The sequence below is a fragment of the Ictalurus punctatus genome, chromosome 8 (genome assembly GCF_001660625.3).
Source record: "Ictalurus punctatus breed USDA103 chromosome 8, Coco_2.0, whole genome shotgun sequence".
Lineage (NCBI taxonomy): Eukaryota > Metazoa > Chordata > Actinopteri > Siluriformes > Ictaluridae > Ictalurus > Ictalurus punctatus.
The window spans coordinates 8,665,141-8,685,705 of NC_030423.2; the positions used below are offsets into that span (position 1 = coordinate 8,665,141).

The following is a 20,565-nucleotide window of genomic DNA, read 5'->3' on the forward strand; positions in this document are numbered from 1 at the left end:
GAGAACTGATCCCAAAAGATCACAAAACTGATCCCAAAAGAGAGAAATGTAAGACAACTTACATTTCTTTTTCTCATTATCTTCAGGAAATTCAGATGACGCAACTTTGTGTTTAAAGTGTAACTTGTGGAGTATTCCACATATTTCATATAGGCGTGTGCTCAGGTAACAGAGAGTGAATATTGTGAGACACAAATGAAGTGTACATTTTTCATAACCTATAATGAATGACTCATGGAAAAGGTTGTTTCAAGCATACAATATTAAATGACACAATACAAAAAAACAAAATACAATTATACAATTTTGATGTATGTGATTATATTTCAAGGTAAACTTATAGTCTCATAAGACAGACAAAATACATTTTGTTAAGGGATATAGATAGGTTTTATTGTTGTTTTATGTAATTTTTCTGAAATATAGGTTTTTATGGATTGTTATGAAAGACACCTCGCCTATGTTCAAATACCCTTCACCTTCACATAGCCTACATTTATTTTGAAAATGTAACATCAGTGGGTCACAACTTGCACCCCAACCATACAAGCACCCTAATGCTAATGCCCCTACAACCAGAAACGGTTTGAGTTGAAGGGTTTTCTTACAACACAATTCATTTACTTACTGTATAAACCACTACATATTTAATCCCCTCAATAATTGACAGCGAATATTGAGCCCCTGAACCTAAAACACTGGAATTAATTGCAAAGTTATCCTCGAATGCATTCTTTGCTTAATTGCTGCATCTTTCGGCGCCATGTTTGCTCTGAGCCCAAGTCAATTTCTCACAAAGTCTGACAACAGATCATAACAACGCCGTGCTTTTCCACGTGCTGCTTGCCCTGTAATTAGAAACTGAAGTCAGATTACAGCGTTATGCCGAGGAGCGGTTCTCTCACACTGCGCGCTACCACCGAACATGCCCACTCCCGTTACCCGGAAGTAAGCAGAATTCCCAAAGATGGCGGAGCAAGGTCCAATGGCGATAGCTATGCGGCTAAGAAATCAACTACAGAACGTTTATAAACTTGATCCTTTAAGAAATGAGGTGAGTAAAGAGAGCTTATCGAGACATAGCGTAGCTGCTCGTGCAGGGAATTTAGTGGAGTGCTCGTGATACAATATAAATAGGGCTCGTGCAGCCGCGCACTCGCCCGGACTGCGGGGAAGCGACACGGACTGCGCGAGCATGCAGCGGCTTTGCGCAGGCGTGAGTGTGGATGAATCGAATGTGCTGTTGTTCACCATCTCGAGGCTTTTTTTCTTGGCTTTGTTTTCTATGGGGTCCGGGTATTGTTTCGCGCTTTGAGATTTGTAAATTGAGATGAAGTCGGAAAATTTGCCCGTATGCCATCCAAATTTCATTGTGAGAGCTCGAGAGAACGTGTCCATCCTCGCGACGTGCAAAGATTGTTCTGTTAGCTGGTTAGCACGACTGAACAAGTGCATCCATGAGCGTCAAAGTCGCCTCCTCCTCGTGTGCTGATTTTATACCTATATACGGACTCGGTAATAAATGTTGCCACAGTATATCACTCGCGTGACAAAATAAACAAGTAAAAATATTTCTGTAGCGCTTATTCTTGCTTCCGATGTCGTTCATGCTGTAGCTTCACTGAAGACTCTTTACTCCGCTGCTTTACGAGACCGCGGAGGCTGCGCGATGTTCAAGCCTTCAACACACACAACCATTATTTCGTTTCGTTACATTGTAAACCTCCTTTATAATCCGCGCTAGGCTAAATACTGGTACTGTATTACATTTTTATGCCGAAATTGTGCTTGATATTGGTGTTTAGTCATAGTTTTTCCCCTGCAGTCCTCAGATGGCCCGCGCTCCACGTGGAAATTTGTTTTGTTTGGTTTTAGTCCATGGTGGTTTTGCACGCCACAGTGTTGCCAACTCTTCAGGGGAAAGTCTCTAATGTACGATCAGAAAGTCGTTAGAAGTCGCTAGATGACGTAATGGGCGGATTTGCATCCAAACGTGTTACAATAAGAACGAAGATTTTCAGAAGACAATTGAAATAAAATGGGAAATAATAGATTGTAATTTTTCATATTGAACAACCTTGGTCTCATATTGAACAAATTTCTGTTCTGGGTGCAGAAGCAGTGGTAGTGAATAGTCAGGAAACAGACAGCCGTATGTTGCTATGCAATGCACAGACTGACATTCCATAGTAAATGTAATAATGGTTTCAATGTAATGAAAACAGACGAGTGGAGTGAGACAAACAGTGAAATGTCCCAGTGCTATTATACTAAATATAAGCACTCTTGAAACACTGTTTATTCAATCAAATTAGTGGAACTAACTGTCGCATAAGTAAGGATAATTAACGACGGGTGGTCAAAACCTGCTTGGAGCTACTTTAGCTGTGTATTAACTGAAAAATAATTGCACACCTTAGAACGTCTGTCAGCCAATCGGAATTGAGTATTGAACAACGTTGTGGTATTATTCCATTTAAATGCTTGGAATTATAGCCAAAGAAGATGGTTTAAAATGACGAACAGAGAAGTGTGCAGATGGGACAAGCAATGATGATCAGGAAGTGGTCATTGGGAACAATGATGATCTGATTGGTTGTTGGGGACGTCGGCTCACTCAAACGCAACTGGGTCAGGTGTTGCATATTGGTGGTGAGTCGACGGAGCTTGCAGTCTTAACTCGTATAACCAGCAGTTATGGTGTGAGCTGGAGAGCCATATCGAGTGCAGAACAGTAGCTGATGTCTGCTCAGAAAATGACTAGATTTGTTGTTGGTTCTTTTTAAAAAAATAAAGCAAATAACAGGTCTAAAAATCTTGGCATCTCTGTTTGCACTTTTGTCTTTTGTGGTCAAATCATTCTCACACACAGTATATTAATATATGAGATATGTTTCCTTATTATCTCGTTTGATTTAACAGGAAGAAGTGAAGATAAAAATCAAGGACCTGAATGAACACATTGTGTGCTACCTGTGTGCGGGATATTTCATTGATGCCACAACTATTACTGAGTGTCTTCATACCTGTAAGTTCTGTGCACCCCTTTGGGGGCAACACTTGTAGAAATATCAGAAAAGTATTTGTTTTGAACACGTTCTACTAGTACTTTAGAATCTTGCTTGGCTTGAGGACATATTGTGATCAGATCTCTCTGGACATACCTCTATTCCTACATAAGGGCATGCTGATGATGTTGGCCATTGATGGTCACGTCATCTTATTTCACAGGTTTCGAACCCTGGATTCCTTACTCTAACATAGCCATTTCAACTCAAGAATGGCTGTTAATTGGCTGATTACTCGTGTCTGGTGTCTTTGGCGCAGGGAAATCTAAAATGTGCAGGCTGGGGATACTCCAGGATGAAGGTTGGGAACCTGTGTCTTGTTAATCATATAGGGCATCCCACATGTTCTCTGTGGTGGTAAAGGTTGGCAGAAGAATGCCAAATCTTGCTGGTCATCTGTCCTGCCAGTCAAACTCATTGGTTATAGTATTTTTTAGAGTGTCCTGCGTTGTTGGCTGTTCAATCTAGCAAATCAGAGAAGGAGATAAGAAACTGACACAAGCATAACAAGGAAACAATACTCCAACATCTACCACACTACAAACTTTCTTCCACATGTTCCAGACTATTTTCTGCTCCTGGCATTGCAATTCATTTTCTTTCAAAGTGGCAGTGGATATGCAGTGATTGGAAACATACATTCAGACACTTTTTTTTGTTTTGTTTTGTTATTTAATCTACTTCCTGTGCATCTATCCACATCAAATTTTACACATCATGTCATTTGACTGTACTTTAAAAAAAAGTTTTAATAAATAAATAAATTCATAGGGGGACAAAATGGTGGATGCAATATTAAATATATTTGTAAAGATTATATAAAAATAAATCAAATTCTAGGCAAATTGCACCTGCTATCATTAAAAAAAAAAACATTTGCCATTGTTTGTAAAGGTCTCACAGCAATTAGTAGTCATGGTGTAGGTGAAGGAAACCCTTAGTAAAAACCTTAAACATACTACAATTAGTTGAATAATTAATGGAACCACAGCTAATCATTCCCTGACAGGTGCGCCCCGCAAGATTCACAACACACTCTCAGACTAACAATTAGGAACGTAAGAGAGAAGCCGGCAGAACGATGAGTGATAAAAGGCACCACAATCCTCCCCTTTTCTACACACCGTGCTAAAAATGGAGCACAAAGATGTGTGTCTAAAAGCATTTAAACAAAGCAGAACTCTCTTGGTACAAGATACTCTGGTAGGGGAAACAAAAATAGAGCTCTCTGGGAATAATTCATGTCTGGAGAAAGAAGGGTTGTGTGTATGATGCACAGATCATCATACCTACAGGGATGCACTGATTGGGAGCATCATGATATGGAGCTGCTTTTCTGTACTGGGGCATTACATGTCATCAAAGGAAACATGAATTGAGTGATGCGCTGAGACACATTAGAGGATAATTTAATCTCATCGATCAAGAATGGGTAGAGGATTGAGAAAAAACTATGACCCCAAACATACAGCCAAAATAACTTGAACAGGCCATGCATGACCTAATAACAGGCCTGTTATTTAAATGTTAAATAACCCATATCTACACATCTTACAGGGCATGTGGTATTCTTTTTTTTATTATTTATAATTAATAATAATAATAATAATAATAATAATAATAATAAACATGATGGGGTGTGTTATAGGAAAATAATGAACAGTGTTGTGATGTGATGCATTACCACCTTGAAGTTGATTCTTTTCTAATAACATCATGTCCAAAATTGTTTTATTCCTCTTACAGTTGTGCCCAAAAGTTTTCATACCCCTTGAAGAATCTGCTCAATCTGAATACAGTTAACAAAATAAGAGGGATCATAAACTTCCCATGTTTTTTATTTAGTATGGTCCTGAATAAGCTGTTTCACATAACAGATGTTTACATATAGTCCAAGACAAGATAATAGCTGAATTTATAAAAATTACCCAATTAAATAAATGTCTCCTTACAGTAAACGCAACTTTCATATGTTTTCTTTGTTGTATAATTCATGTTTGATCAGTTGCAAGGTTTGGGAGTGTCCACTATATAATACTCATAACCAGCACAATAATATAAACCTGTGATTTGAATTTCAGTCGGCTGAACCAGATTCTCAAATCAAATTTGAGAATTCAGTGGCTTTGTAGTACAAATGTGATTTATGGCACGTTTATCTAAGATGCCTTATTGTTCTGCCAAATGTAAAATTTTAAAATTCTTTTCTTTTCTTTCTAGTCTGCAAGAGTTGCATTGTGAAATACCTCCAGACCAGCAAATATTGTCCTATGTGTAACATCAAAATTCATGAAACACAGCCCTTGCTAAATCTTAAGCTGGACAGAGTAATGCAAGACATAGTTTACAAACTTGTTCCAGGTCTACAGGAGAGTAAGTACCCCCTGATCTGCATTAGAACAACATTAGTTTTGCAATACTGAATGCCTAATTTTTTTTTTTTCTCCTTGTTTCTCAGGTGAAGACAAAAGAATCAGGGAATTTTATCAGTCAAGAGGTCTTGAGCGCATCATACAACCGTTAGGGGATGGTAAGCAAGAACTTGTGAAAACACAACAGGTTTTTCCAACTCGAAATGATGCAGTGTGGCTGGCATGGCCTGATAATTGGGCTTATTTATTTACTGTTTTATGGCTGATTTATATCTTCTTTTCCTTCAGCTGAAGTGTGCCCTTTGCCTGATACAGGTTTTCACTTTCATATCTGACTACGTTTACATGGACAACAATCTAATTATTGACCCTATTCTGAAAAAGACAATATTCTGTGTAAGACAGAACATGAGTTGCTTTTAGAATACTCCTTTCATGTTCCTTTTTACATGTTATACAACATAGATCGATTAACGGCACACGTCATTACGTCCCCACGCCACGCCGTCTGACGTTCCCTCCAGAATTTCTCTTATCAACATAAAGTTCGTCTTCGTTATGGAACCATATATAGTTATGGGTGTTTCATTTTAAATTTTGTGAAAGCTTCAAGTGCAGTTAATCACTTGTCATGCTATACATGCAAATAGACGACTGCCAAAACTGCATACTTGCCATGTAGACATGTATTTCACCTATTATATAGTAGGTAAGTACGCGGTTTCGGACGCAGCCGTGCTCTCGTTTGCTGTCAAACGGTTGAGCACTGCCATGTGTGTATGTGTCCTGTCACAAAATGCGTCCAAAACTCCCACACAATGTTAATTGTGATATTAAGGTGTACATGTCTATAATGTACTTCGATAATGTGACTAAAATAGGAATACTCCACACATTTTAATTCGATTTGTGTTTATTTCGAGTATGACTTTAGCTGGATTAAGGTAATCAATAATCGCTGTTTACATGGTAGTTTCTTAATCGGAGTATTGTCTAAATCGGGTTAATATCGGTATATTGTCTATGTAAACGGTTACGAACCTAACTTCGGCATAATGATGATCTGATTTGCGTCATTGTATTTCATGTTATGCATTTTTATGAACTATTCTGTGAGCCAAAGAAAACCACTTACAGTATGTGTAGTTTGGAAAATCTATAGTTCGTAAATGCAGAAAGTAATTGGATGGAATCTGGGAAACCTTTTAAAATGAACAATATTTGCTTTGGTGTAAAATAAATACAATTCAACCCGTTCGGCAGCTTGAAGCTGTTCTTTAGCAGAGGTTGTGTTCTGGTGCTAATGATGCTCAGAATGTTGCTAATATTACAATAAAATTCATTTAAAGGTGCAATCGGTAAGATTGGTCCTCATTTTTTATTTTATTATTATTATTATTTTTTTTTTAGATTAGCTCTGTAACAGTTAGGTGGGTTCGACTTTTGACCCCACCTATTGATTTGATTACCGTGCATGTTCATGAAGCTCTGCCACCAGGATGTTTGGTAGCTCATATAGTGGCTATAAAATGACTGACAGGAAGCACCTCCAAACACAAACAACCATTTGGGACCAGAAGTCAGTTTTCCAAACAGGTTTTCTCAGCGACTTAATAAACTTTTGTTAAGGCCATGGCTTAATCTGTTTTTTTTTTGTTTTTGTTTTTTTTGTATATTCTGCATATCTTTCAGGTTATTTGTACAAGTGCTGAATAAAACAAATGGACTATTCCACCTTTAAACTGAACTTTCTACATTAAAAAAAAAAATTGTTTTGCAATGCCAAGGCAGCATAAGATTCAATTTTAAATATCACCTACTAATTCTATTTAAAACTTCACAAATAATGACCTTCAACGATGACTAATTTTTGCTGTATTTGTTCCTTATAGACTCGTTGCCAGATAATACAGGATTACCGTACACCAGCTTTGATCACTCTAAAGCCCATTTCTACAGATATGATGAACAAGTCTCGCTATGTCTAGAGAAACAAAGGTAAGTCACAGTTTTAGTCTTGTTAAGGGGGGGGGGGGGGGGGGTGTACAGGAAGAGAATGATGTTTGTGTGAATTCACAATTAAGCTGTTGTTTGTTTATTCTGAACATTCTTTGACAGGTTGCAAAATCAGTCAGAAAAGTCAGTTGCAAAATCACATGCTAGACAGTGGATGTACTATACACCTGCATGGGATTGCAAGAGGAGTAAACCATTTTATAGAAGCAGTATTTCTAATTTTAAGAATGTGATGTTTAAGCTTGTACTGGCATAAATAAATCAGTCCGTATAGGATTTTGCTGAGTTTTTTGTGATTGTTGTAGCTGAAAATGCTATGCTCATCTTCGATGCACATGAATCGAACAGGGCTTTGGCTGAATGCTAATTTTAATGATGTCAGCTGACACATCAGTTTATTGTAATGTGACCAGAAGTCAGGATAAGAACACCTGCCAAATGACAATTGCTTAATTAATTACTAATGTTAACAAATGAAAGCACAAAGTATAGCTTTAAGGATATTTTTGTTAGCTTGAATTACTGATTGTCCCATCCACAACCCTAAATTTCAAGGTTGATGCATGGATGATTGTGTGAACCAACTGAAATGAGAATTCAGTATGAACTAAAATACAAATTCCTTCCAACCTTAGTCTTATTAATGACATAGTGTTCCTAGGTACAGTTAAGTGCTGCCAAAAAAAACCCCTGTAAATAACGTAAAATTTCCTTCCAATAACTTCACACCCTCAAACCACCACCACCCTCCGGAACCCAGACAGCACCTTAGCCCTCTGAAAAACTGGGGAAAACCCCAATATTTAAATGCTGGTGATGTTACTGGTAAAACCATTACATTTCCATTTCAAAAGACTGAAATCTTTTTACTTACAGGTGTCTGCAGCTATATTTTATAATATATAAAATTATTTTATTTATTAAAAAAAAAAATACTTTTAAAATTTAGATTTCCAGGTATTCAGACAAATTAATGTTCACTTGAAATGCCCCTGTGACTAAAGTCTTGACAGCTGTTCGAACAGCAAGTGTAGCAGGATAACAATGATAACATCGTGCACCTGTTTTTTTTTTTTTTTTTTTTTTTTTTTTTTTTTTGGAAGGATGCCAGTTTGTTTTGAGTTGGTCTTTTGCACCTTAAAAAACTGATGAAGAGGAATTCATTCATGAGGCAAATAAAAGGACACCAAGATAAAGGAGGAAGGTGCTCCCATATGCAAGCTTTCTAAAAAACCTGTAAATCAAGTCGATCTCTTGCAAATATGCAGAGTAGAACGAACACGTTTCATGTTACAATGTATAGCTCCTTGTACGTGTATGTTAAAAATGGTTAATACATCATATAGAAAACAATCTTAAGATTTCTGAGTCAGAAATGAAAGTGTGTGTGTATTGGCATATATGAAAAGGATGCATATATGAATTAAAAGGAATATATGAAATGTACACGGTATGTGAATGTGTGTTTGATATCAATCAAAACATATAAGCTCATGATCATATACAAGTTTGACAGATCTTTCTCCAATGGGCAGGAAGTTGAGTTTAAGTGAATACAATCTTGTCACTCATTGCTAACTGGATAATTAAGTCCTAAATTGCAGATACAGAGCTGACTCATACTGTAACTATAGTGATGACTAATAAGAGAACGTGGCAATGTTTTCATTTCCTAATTACTATTAAATGGCTTAAATTAATCTGTTTTTGCCATTGAAGTCTTGAGATAACAGATGAATTGTCTGTAGTTTCAACACACAACTTTGCATTGGGTGAATATATTCGATTGCTTTACTATGAGAACAAGATTATTTTAAATCCAATTTACACCAGATGTGGTGTGTGTACTGTGAGCACACCACTTCTAATATGCTCCCATGTTCATCAACTTAGGCACAAAGCATTATTTTCTTACTAAAGGCACTTTAAAATTTTATATTTATGCTATATTATGCTCAGAATCTAAACAGTTAATAGCTATATTTCAGCTTGTACTGCAGCAACTTTGTGAAGGTTCTAACTGCCATTGACCTTTTGGGTTCACGTTTCAATGAATTACCTTTTATTTAATCACATACACTGGCAGAACATAATAAATTCATAATAATCTGATTGTCAGTATGGTCAGAATGCTATTCATTATCTAAACAACTATTTGCTCCAATCCACTCCAAAAGTGTTCCAAAAGTGCCTTCTATATTTCTTCTAATTGGATGTTTCACTTTATGCATCACTCTGCCTATTTTGGTTTGCCACGTAAAATGCCATGATACTTTTTTAGGAATAAAACTTTTGGCCATGCTGTGTCTGAAATGTCACAGCAGTATCATTCGCAATTGTGCGCATATACTGAATATAGGGACTGTTGAGATAATCTACAGCCCTCACACCTACATCAAATTACAGCTGTACCGATATTCAGTATAACCTTAGTCCCTTAGTAAGAGTTAAGACCATACAAATTTAAATGGAATTTAATTAGGACCGTTTAAGTACTTCTAGTCAAAAGTCTATTAATTTAACCAAATAACATGTTTGAGATTTAATAATAATAATAATGATAATAATGGTAGTCTTTATTGGTCACATATACAGTAGAGCACAGTGAAATTGTTTTCTTCGCATACCCCAGCCTGTCAGGAAGCTGGGGTCAGAGCTCAGGGTCAGCCAACAGCTGAAGATTTAATGAAAATGCGTGGATTACTTTAAGTTGTGCACATAGATCAGACATGCTGAAATACATATGTGATTTATTTTGAAACTATATTTCATTTATATTTTATATATCACATAACAACAAATATTGCAGCCCTGCTTTGCACTCTGCAATTTCTTAGATTTGTTGGCCCTGTAAAATCTTCTAGTTAATCTTTTCTAGTTCAAAATCACTATGTGACAGACGTTGCATGTGACCACAGCCTGACTTTATTTAAGCCACGTTAGATACTAACATTAGTTCGGTTGGAATATTTTTATTTAATGTCAACTAACTAGCTCAACCTTATGGATGGCTTGCAACTTGCTTATCCGAGTCGATAGTTGTAACTACCTTCCCGAGTTGATGGTACAGAGAAATACAGTTGTGCCCAAAAGTTTGCATACCCCTTGCAGAATCTGATAAATCTTAATACTGTTAACAAAATAAGAGGGGTAATTTTTATCAATTCAGCTATTATCTTGTCTTGTGGACTACATAAACATCTGTTATGTGAAATAGCTTATTCAGGAGAGTACTAAATAAAAAAAACATGGGATTTTTATGATCCCTCTTATTTTGTTACAGTATTCAGATTTAGTAGATTCTTCAAAGGGTATGCAAACTTATGGGCACAACTGTATCTCTGTCACCTTTCTACATTCATTCAGCTTAAGGCACTTGGCAAAAACACTTTCTGTACATCCCTCTAGTTTATGTGCCGTGTATTTGTTTACAACAGTATTACACTTTTTGGAGGACCTTGTCATTTGAGATGCATTTAATCTTGAGTAATTTGTTATTTGTCATTGCAGCTCATCATTATCTGGAAAAGACAAAAATAAATTAACTTTACAGGTAAGGCATGACGAACAGACTAGAAATATGTCTGTCTTTTTTTGTTGTTGTTAATGTTTAGATTAAAAAAATTGTGATAAGGCAGCATGATATAAATTTGTGTTGAATGTACATCTAGGGCTGTAGTTACAAAAAGGAAATCATACAGTATAATGCCACTAAAAGATCCTAGTTAAGTTTCATCTTAAAACCTGTTCATGATCCTGCTGAAAAACGTTTTACCTGAGGAATTCCTAAGCCAAGAGGAAGGCTGAAGCTGAATGTTGTGGTTAAAGATGATTGAGCAATATCATAGCAAATTCCCAATATTGCATTTCAAGTCACTGGTTTCCTGTATGAAATCATAACTGAATGCATAAGGAATTACTAAATTTGCTCACATGGGCAAGTAGTGGAGTTTTCGAGCTACAGTGATACTGCAATACTTTAGGAAGTATGTAAGGTTACCATCTCCCTCACGGCTCCACAATCCTTGCAATACCCCCAGCATTGAGATGATACATTTTTAAAAGTTTCTTGTTATGAATTTCACACATTATCTTGATTGTGCTATTAAATACAGGCCAGCAACCATTTAGGATTGTTCCTGGTTCAGTGTTCGTGAAATGGGAGTCCTCTGGACTAGTGATGTTGGCAGGTTTTGGACCTGTTTTAATGCTAAAATGCTTTATTTATTTTGGGCTAAAACAAATAGTCTTATCCGGATTAACACGCCCACTTCTGGCACATCTGACAGTTAGGAGATACTTTTAGCCTGGAGACTTTTTGTGAATATAGCCCATGGTAATCATATGCACTGTGGTTGTGAATCTGAAGTGTCCTCTCTGATCTCCGCAGCAGAAGTTTGTGCGCTGCTCAGTCCGAGCCGAGGTCAGACACCTGAGGAAAGTTTTGTGCCATCGACTCAATGTGGAGAGGCACCAGGTCCGTTTTTTAATTCGTTCTCCTTATTCAAATAACCTTGTTATATTATATAATATTATAATAATTAAAGATGCACCAATGTATTGGCCGATAAAGGTGATTTTCACACCATCGGCCGATAGTTTAAAACCTCTGATGATCAGGGCCGATTATATCCTGTCAATCAAAAGAGGGAGGGAAAACACATTGATTTTGTGCTGTGTGTAAAGGAGATGTCTCTTGTGTGGAATGATGACAAAACTGCAGTTTGTAAGCTCTGCATTGCTAAAATTTTACACTAGACGCTGCAGCAGTGAAGTGCGAGTCTCGGCGTAGAGTCAAATTTTTTTTTGCCTCGCTGCTCGAGCTGAATTAAAGCACCAGTACATGGTTGAAGGATTTAAATAAAGAGGAGGTGACAAAAAAGTACAGAGAAATTGCACAGAGAAATATTTGTAGAGTAGTACATTTCATATCCAGTTAATGTTAATATATAAAAAAGTTTATATTATATATTACCAGTTTGATGTTAAGTGATGAAGTAGAAATGCTTTTGTTTGTGGTGAGTGAATGTGAGACTAACAGGAGGATTTTTAGAATTCAGTCAATGTTGATATGAATTAATAACATTTCAATAAGTTACGAAATCTTACTTTAAACTTCAGAATTTAGTTCATGTGTTAATGTTAATTTGAGTGTGTTTTCTGTTTGAGACCAGTTAATGTGAAACAACTTGTTGAAATGGAGAGAATAAAGTTTTTATTTGCATTTCTTTCAGAATTGTGGAATTATTATTCATTTAAAAGAGGGCATAAAAGGCAGAACTATCAGTATCACTTATCGGTATCGGCCAGTATCACTCTGAATAATTGGTTCGGCTGAGAAATTTAGTATCGGTGCATCTCTAATAATAATAATATTTTTTAATATCTCTGTTTGAACTGTCTCTGTATCTTGCTGGCAATTTCAGAACAGGAAATTCAATGTAACCCGCTCAAAAATTGAATGTGCCATAATGTGTTTCTTGGTACTGGGGAAGTAGCAGTGGTGTAGCATTGATGATAATCAGGTGATGCTTAAGATAGATCAAGCAGCACACATTTGTTTCCGTGCCACTCAACCGGAAATGAACACCATGTCTTCTTGGAGATGGTTGGCTTCAGTAGTTGATGGATACGTAATGATAGACAAAAATGAAGTTGTACAGTACAAAGAAGTACACTTAACAGGGAAATCTCTCATACAGCAAATATGGGTCCTTTTACAGACCTGTCCAACATTTGATTTTGGAACTGTAATGCCGATCAAACGGCACTTTATTTCTCCTTTAATATTTAACTGTCCTGTAAATGTTTTCATGAGACAGCAGAGGAAAGGGATATGAAGTAATGGTTATTTTTGAGAATTTAATATGCATAAATTATTAACACATGAGGTATGAAATACACATATCCTCAAGCAGAGCTAACCAGAGAACCTCAGAACAACTACTCTAATACTACAGTGCTATCAATTCATAAATGTTGATTCTACTACTCGCTGGGAAGTCTAAATCAAGGCTTCTATTTTGCAACCAGGGACCCCTTTAGTGAAGATTTATTTTATGAACATAATACAACTATTGAGATGTTATTCTCATTTTTCAGATGTGCACAATAATAGTTTGTCTATTTGTTAGAGCCATAAAGCTTTTTATTACTGAAATTTCCCAATCAGTTCAAGTGACCAAATGGACTAATAACTATGAGAACTCCAATAATTAATATACCAACTTTTGAGTATTTTATATCGCTAAACCATTGTACCATAATTTGAGAACCATGGGTCTAAGAACCTTTTTCTCAGCAGTAATTAAGACCCTTGTTGAACCCAGCCCATGTTATGTTCCAGGTTGAAAGAAAACTTTTCATTGTTGTCTTCTGCTCTTATTGTGTTAGGTCCAGATGCTTTTTAATAATGAATCTCTACCAGATCACATGACCATGAAGCGTCTCTGGCTGTCACACTGGTTTGGAAAGGTACTGCCATCTAAATCTGAGTTCTCTTACAGTTGCTGTGCAACAGCTTGTTGTTCACATGCTACATTAATTTCTTAGGCATTTTAATTTACAAATTGTCACTTCTCACTCATGGTTTATTTATACAATATTCAGAGTGAGAGGTTGTTTTGGTTAATATTAAAAATCTGTTTCCCTGGTACATGGTAGAAAACAGTGACCTTAGATAAATTTTATGCCAAATTCACATGGGGGGATTCAAGTAATTTGTTGAACAATCATAGTTTTATGTCTGGAAAGGCCAACCTGACATCCTGACATATATAAGTGCCATTTTCATCTCACCCAATGTGTGTCTTTTGGTCTTTGTGAACCTTGAGTATAGAGCTCAAAGAGCTAATGACATGCCTCATATACTTTTAATGATGTAAACAATGTAGTTTCTAGTGGATTAAGGCTTATGTTAGATTTTCTTGTGCGCCATATTCTAAAAGTATCTTTTTTGCATGCCCTTTAGGCTCAACCACTGGTTCTTCACTATGCCATCAAGGACAAGAGAGTAAGATAGGATAGTAAAATAGTATCTACTGGTGTAAATATTTTGTATTTCACATATTCTATTTTAATAGTTTTTTCTCTGCATATATACTTATTTTTGTTTTGTATTTTTGAAAAAAATAAATAAATGTAAGTGTAAAAAAAAAATATATTGCTGTCTAAAGATTTTCTATCCTTTTTAAATGATCCATTAATTTATCAACCTGTAACATTTCCCTGGTCCTAACGCAAAGCTGTAGCCGGTGACCAAATATGAGGCGCTGCAATTCTGAAAATGAACACACGGGGGCGGCATTGTCACGTGATACAGAAGCGCGACGCAGCAATGGCACACATTTCCATTACATAAAAGGTTAATTATAGTCTAGGCAGAGTTTGATTTGTGATGGCACGTTAGACAGACCTTTTTTGTAGCGTTTAAGACTATTAATATAAAACATCTTATGTAGAATGGCTTGATATGGCTATCTTGTGAGCCGCTATAAAGCTAAGCCCATAAGTCTTTAAAATGCATCTGACTACCGATAAATAAATAAGTAAATAAATACCGTGCACATGGTTGCTATTGCTAACCGCATATAGTCATTTCTAACCGCGGTCTTTTTACTGTCAAAAATGACTAATTCATAATGTTATTCAGTCTGATAAATCTGAGGAAATTACGCACTAATTTTATTTTTAATGATTTTGATTTTAGTTTGTTTATTTTATTAAATCTAGTGTTTATAGGGAATATAGACGCGAGACTATACTTTATTCTAGGGAATATAGACGCGAGACTATAACTCTTTAGTTTTGATGGCTAATTTACAATATAATATATAATTTATTTCAATTCAACCTCCAGCAGTATTTCTGCTTCTTAAATGTTTTGCAACGTAAATTCATTTTGTTTTAGTAATAATAATAATAATAATAATAATAATAATAATAATTAATGTAAATTATTATTATTTTCTTTAATAGCCTATCTGTTCAAATGCGTTCATTATGGCTGAACAAAATCTAGAGTATAAACGTTATGGTCTGCCGTAGAATAGTTAATGCGGACATGCCCCGTTAATTTCCAAAGCAATACTACAGCCCATTATGCGTACATGATCTAATGGCGATATTGATGTACCGAATGGCTAATAGTCGTTTTTCTCCTCGAAAGAGTTGCACTGAAATCAGATCTCTATATACACACAGCAGCATGACAGAGTTGAGGTATTTTGCGGGAAAGTTTGCGCCCCTGATTATGTGCGTTGGCTATTCAAAGCTCTTCTAGGAAATACATTAAATGACTATCTATAATATACGCAGCCCTACTGAGAGATATTGCAAGAGAAGAACCAGAGCTGTTAGGTTTTACTGTTACTTTCCCCGCGGTGCGGAGTCGTTTCTGGCCGCCCTGCTCTTCTTCCCTCCCAGCCATGCGCTCACAAAAATCTACTTGACTTTTCAACCCCTATGCTGTTCCAAGCCATTAAGTCAGATGTGCACTGCAGCGCTCTGTCTTCTTCCTGAGCGAACGTCTTTGCCTTGATCTGCTCACAACTGATCCAAATGAAGCGAAAGATATTGAGCAGAAGGCCATTCGGCTAGTGCGGATGCGGGGAGAGAGAATGAGGGTGAAAAAGAGAGAGGCAACAGTCCTCCCATTTCTTTAGGCTTCCCATTGAGATTTATTCATTAGGAGCCCCATGCTAATCCATTGCTATTCATGGGCGTTTTTAACACAAGCATTTTAAAGGGGCCCCAGATGCGCAACTCAGACTGTTTATACACAGCAAAGGCGGGTTAACCTAATCAATCATGCTGACTAGTTTGGGTTGGGGAAAATTCGTAAACCATATGTCGAGAAGGGGAAAGCAAGCTTTTTGTTGCCAGGCCTCGAGCTCAAAAGTTCTCGTGACAATTGTTTTCTTTTCTTCCCCTTTCCTTTTCTTTGCTTTGCTTTGTTTTTCTAGAGAGCATATGAGTGTGTTGATGGGGGGGCTTGTTCAATTGTCCCTAATTGAACTCCAGCCACTTAACCACTTAACACAGATAATGTATAACCACCAGAACGTGATCTGTTAAAATATAGTGACTGCCTGGTTAAAAATCCTGTGGTGTGTTAATGTTAATCCTAAATTTTCACTCACATAACTCGATCAATTATCCTATCTGTAGGCTAAATCAGGATTTAAAAAAAAAAAAAAAATGTTCATGATTCAAGATTGCACTCTGAGCCTCATATCACTTCAAACTTCAAGAAACAATCTGAAATATCATATAACCTTTATTTACATAAATGGTGATTAAATAGAATGTTACAATAACTTTATCGCGTAAATGCATCATAAGTTGATTTATACACACAACCTCCCCCCGTTATTTGGATCATTTGGCTATTAAGTTCTTTTCAAAAGTTTTTAGACTTAAGAGTGGCTTTTCATCCAGAGTTAAGGACCAGAATTACAAATATATCACTAATACGGGAGAAAATGTTTCAGCAATTGTAACTGAGAATATTAATTTTCAGCGAAGTGGCAAATACTATTCCTATGACTCAACTGACATCTTTCTTGACATTGTATAAATATAAATATGACCTATATATCTGAGAAATTCATTGGAAAAAAAAAAAATCACATTTGGCAGATGCGCATCATTAGCAGCTATAACAGTAGTGTAGTTGGTGTGATACTGACTAACTGCGTAACGAAACAATTGCACAAGTTTCCCCTCATTATGTGTCATAAAATAAACATTTAAAAAAAACAAAAAAAAAAAAAAACCTACATACATGTTGCATTCGTGATCTTGTACCACAATCACTAATCAATTCTCAGATCCTACTGAATGAAATGTACTCCTTTTCAGCTCGTCGTCAGTCGTGGAGGCTTTCACAATCCTTGCAATAAATTAAAACATAAGAGAGAAAGGGGAGGGAAAAAAAACATCCTTTCAATTTTAAGTTCTTCCGCAGAGTTCAGCATTCGTGCAAAAGTTGTGTGGATAAAAACGACTGTTCTGCTGCTGCAGAGAGCAATGAGGACATTTCAAATTCATCAGCACAGAAAAAGAGAGACGCCCGGTACGGAAAATGACTGGGCCAGGTCTCAATCGTCCACCTCGATCTCTTCGTCCTCTTCGGAGAACTCGTCTGTGGTTTGGCCTCGAGATGAAGGCGGCGACTGAGGGAAGACTCTGAGGCCGTGTGCTGTCGGCGACGCGCTCGGTGAGATCGGAGCCGAGCCTCCGTGCGCATCGTCCATGTCCTCCATAGACACGAGTTTTTGCAGCGCCTGTGGGGGGATCTTCTTCAGCGACTCGACATCCGCCTTCATCTCTTCCAGGTCTCTCTTGAGCTTAGCTCGTCGGTTCTGGAACCAGGTGATGACCTGTGCGTTGGTGAGGCCAAGCTGCTGTGCGATCTGATCGCGGTCAGCCGGCGAGAGGTACTTTTGGTACAGGAAGCGCTTCTCTAACTCGTAGATCTGGTGGTTGGTGAAGGCTGTGCGCGACTTCCGCCGCTTTTTCGACACCTGCCGCTGGCCGAACGCGTTCAGCTGTTCACGTCCTGGCAATTAAAACACGGAGAGGAAAAAAAAACATTAAGGCATGTTTACTATCAGCTTAAAATGGTTTAATAACTGTTCTTATGTAAGCGGCTGTGATTTGCGTGCGCATATGCACGTTAGGCCGCAGTTGTGCAGTCCAGCTGCAAAACAGCTGTTCTTGGACAAAAATAGGACGTTTTCCAAAACAACCTGGCTGTTAATTACGAATGATTTTAATATTTATTTTAATATTGTAATATTTGACTGACTAGTGAAATTTTATATTTATTTATTTATTTATTTATTTATTTATTTATTTATTTCACGAGTCAGTCAAATATTACAAACCACCTTGAATACCAACCATCCATCTCCTGACATCTCTCCAACTGTATCAAGGACAGTATGCAGTAAGAATCCCGTGCAGAATTAGTTCATGCACCGATAATCTTAAAATAGGTTTACGAAATATAGATAGTCTAGTACATTAAATAGATGTATACATGTTATTAGATATTACATTCGAGGAAAAAAAAATGTCAATTTAAATTTTTTTATTAAGTGACACATGGGAAAGTTATTTTTCCATTAAAAATGTGGAATTGAAAGTTATCATTCACAGCAGGATTACTGATACACTAATAATGACAGAACGCATACACAGTGGTATTATGAACCTACGTGTTGTGGAATTTGGTACATTTTATTCTGCCCCATTCAACCAAATGTCACATCCGCGATAAATTTAGTGTCCTTAGAGACAGCATATGACTTTCAAACCGTCAAAATGTTCTAGGTCATATTTCTGACACTTGAAAATTACCTATCATAAGTTAAATAATAACGAAACGGATACAAAACATGTTAGAAGTATTTTTTTTTTTTACCTTCTGCGGCTTGTATAACGTTGACTTCAAGTCCTTTAAAAGTTTTGCTTGCTAGCTCCTCCAGAGCGCATAAGGGGGAAGAGGGAGTGCTGAGGCCGTTCCGCACTGCATTCGCTCCCGCTACCTTCTCGAGCACGCGCGGCGGACACAGACTCGTCACCGACTTCTTCACGGACGGTTTGTTTAGGATATCCTCAATGCTGAACGGAGTTAGAGGCTTGTTGGAGTTAGCGGGGGGTGGCAGCTGATCTAAAGGACCCCGTCTCCTCTCTTCGCTGCCCGATTGCAACACCGAGCCTGCCTTCATGTCTTTACTGGAGGTCATGACAGTCCTATGAGAAAGTGTTACCAAAGTTTTCTATTTCGAGCAACAGCCGCGATCGCTTCCTTCTGCATAAAAACAACAAAACAACTCTCTCTCTCTCTCTCTCTCTCTCTCTCTCTCTCTCTCTCTCTCTCTCTCTCTCTCTCTCTCTCTCTCTTCGTATCGTTGTCTTTTTAAACGGAACCGCTGGCAATCTTCGGTCTGAGGGGTTCGTCCGAAAACACCATTGCTTCAGTAGTGCGCTGCGCTCTCACAGGCACCCGAGCCCCAGTCCGCTTGTAGCAATCCCACTTTTTCCGTGAAGCCCCATGAATTTGTTTGGGGAAAGAAAATGACACTGTCCACGGGGGCCAAGTCGCTACACACACAAAAAATAAGCCCAAGCGCAAAAAAAACAGGAGAGATCAAGCGACCGCTAACGAGTTGTTGTTGATTGGGCGAAGTTCAATTAGAGAAACTCTACGCCACTTGCTGACCCTCTGGTCCGTCTTAAAGGGCCAGACCCTAATAATTAATTGGACGTAAGAATAGGAGGATAGGAGGAGTTTCCCCCCGCGGTGATGGCGAAGTTTAAAGAGAAAGGAGATGGCGAGAGATGTTTATACATCTGACACCCCACTCCTACTTAGGACGAACCACGTGTTCCACGCGCCTCCGTCTCTGAAAAAAGGAGAGTGTGCGCTCATTACAACAATACCACCACCGTTCCCTCGACTCAATTAGTAAAGACGATGTGTGCGTTCTTGCCAAGAAGTCCTGCAAAGTAGAGTGATTTCATTATTGCTGTGGCTAATTATTCAAATATCAGGCTCGGTTACGAGCAAATAAACCTAATACCCATTCACCATTACGGGGAGAACAATAATAATAATAATAATAATAATAATAATAATAATAATAATAATAATAATGACCTTTAACAAAAGAAAAGTGAATTGTAACCTGCTTAACAAACATGAACGAAGAGAATAATAGCTAAACCAGAAATAGCCTGATAACAGTCTTTTAAACATTCAATAATCATTGTATAAATGTGTGTAAATCTTAGAACACCACGTCGCTTTATTCAAATTAAATCTCATAAATGAATTTGAATTTCAACACACGTTTTCATACAAAACAATTTACCCAAACCCAAAATGTAAATGGGTCAAGCTGACAATATACTGTATGAAGTTTAAAAAAAAAAAAAAAAAAAAAAAAAAAAAGACGTATTAAGCTTGTGCGTCATTATCCTGGTACATTCTTTCTTTTTATTTAATGGTTGCCTAAATACAAATAAACGGACAGGGACAGTCTGGGGATGGTTATGTGTGGACATTTCAGGGCAGGTTTAAGTTACCCTGCAGATGAGCA

The 20,565-nt window shown here is 37.2% G+C and overlaps 2 protein-coding genes across 5 annotated transcripts; one reads left to right on the top strand and one right to left on the bottom strand.

The window, feature by feature from the left end:
* Positions 1-838: 838 nt before the first annotated feature.
* pcgf1 (polycomb group ring finger 1) lies at positions 839-14,604 on the top strand. Of its 4 annotated transcripts, none has more exons than XM_017473386.3 (9): positions 842-1,054; positions 2,923-3,028; positions 5,289-5,441; positions 5,527-5,598; positions 7,333-7,438; positions 10,967-11,009; positions 11,847-11,933; positions 13,850-13,930; positions 14,427-14,597. In XM_017473386.3, the coding sequence occupies exons 1-9, from the start codon at positions 968-970 to the stop codon at positions 14,475-14,477; spliced, it is 786 nt and encodes a 261-aa protein (XP_017328875.1). In that variant the 5' UTR covers positions 842-967; the 3' UTR covers positions 14,478-14,597. The 4 variants fall into 4 exon arrangements, with proteins under 4 accessions (XP_017328877.1, XP_017328875.1, XP_053538319.1 ...); XM_053682344.1 differs by having other exon boundaries at positions 938-1,054; positions 11,850-11,933; positions 14,427-14,604; XM_017473387.3 differs by lacking the exon at positions 842-1,054 and adding an exon at positions 1,089-1,216 and having other exon boundaries at positions 14,427-14,599.
* Positions 14,605-16,715: 2,111 nt separating this feature from the next.
* On the bottom strand, positions 16,716-19,844 carry lbx2 (ladybird homeobox 2). Its single transcript, XM_017473504.3, has 2 exons — positions 18,885-19,844; positions 16,716-18,017 (listed from the first exon to the last, which is right to left on the bottom strand). The coding sequence occupies exons 1-2, from the start codon at positions 19,207-19,209 to the stop codon at positions 17,557-17,559; spliced, it is 786 nt and encodes a 261-aa protein (XP_017328993.1). The 5' UTR covers positions 19,210-19,844; the 3' UTR covers positions 16,716-17,556.
* Between the last annotated feature and the right edge of the window lie 721 nt (positions 19,845-20,565).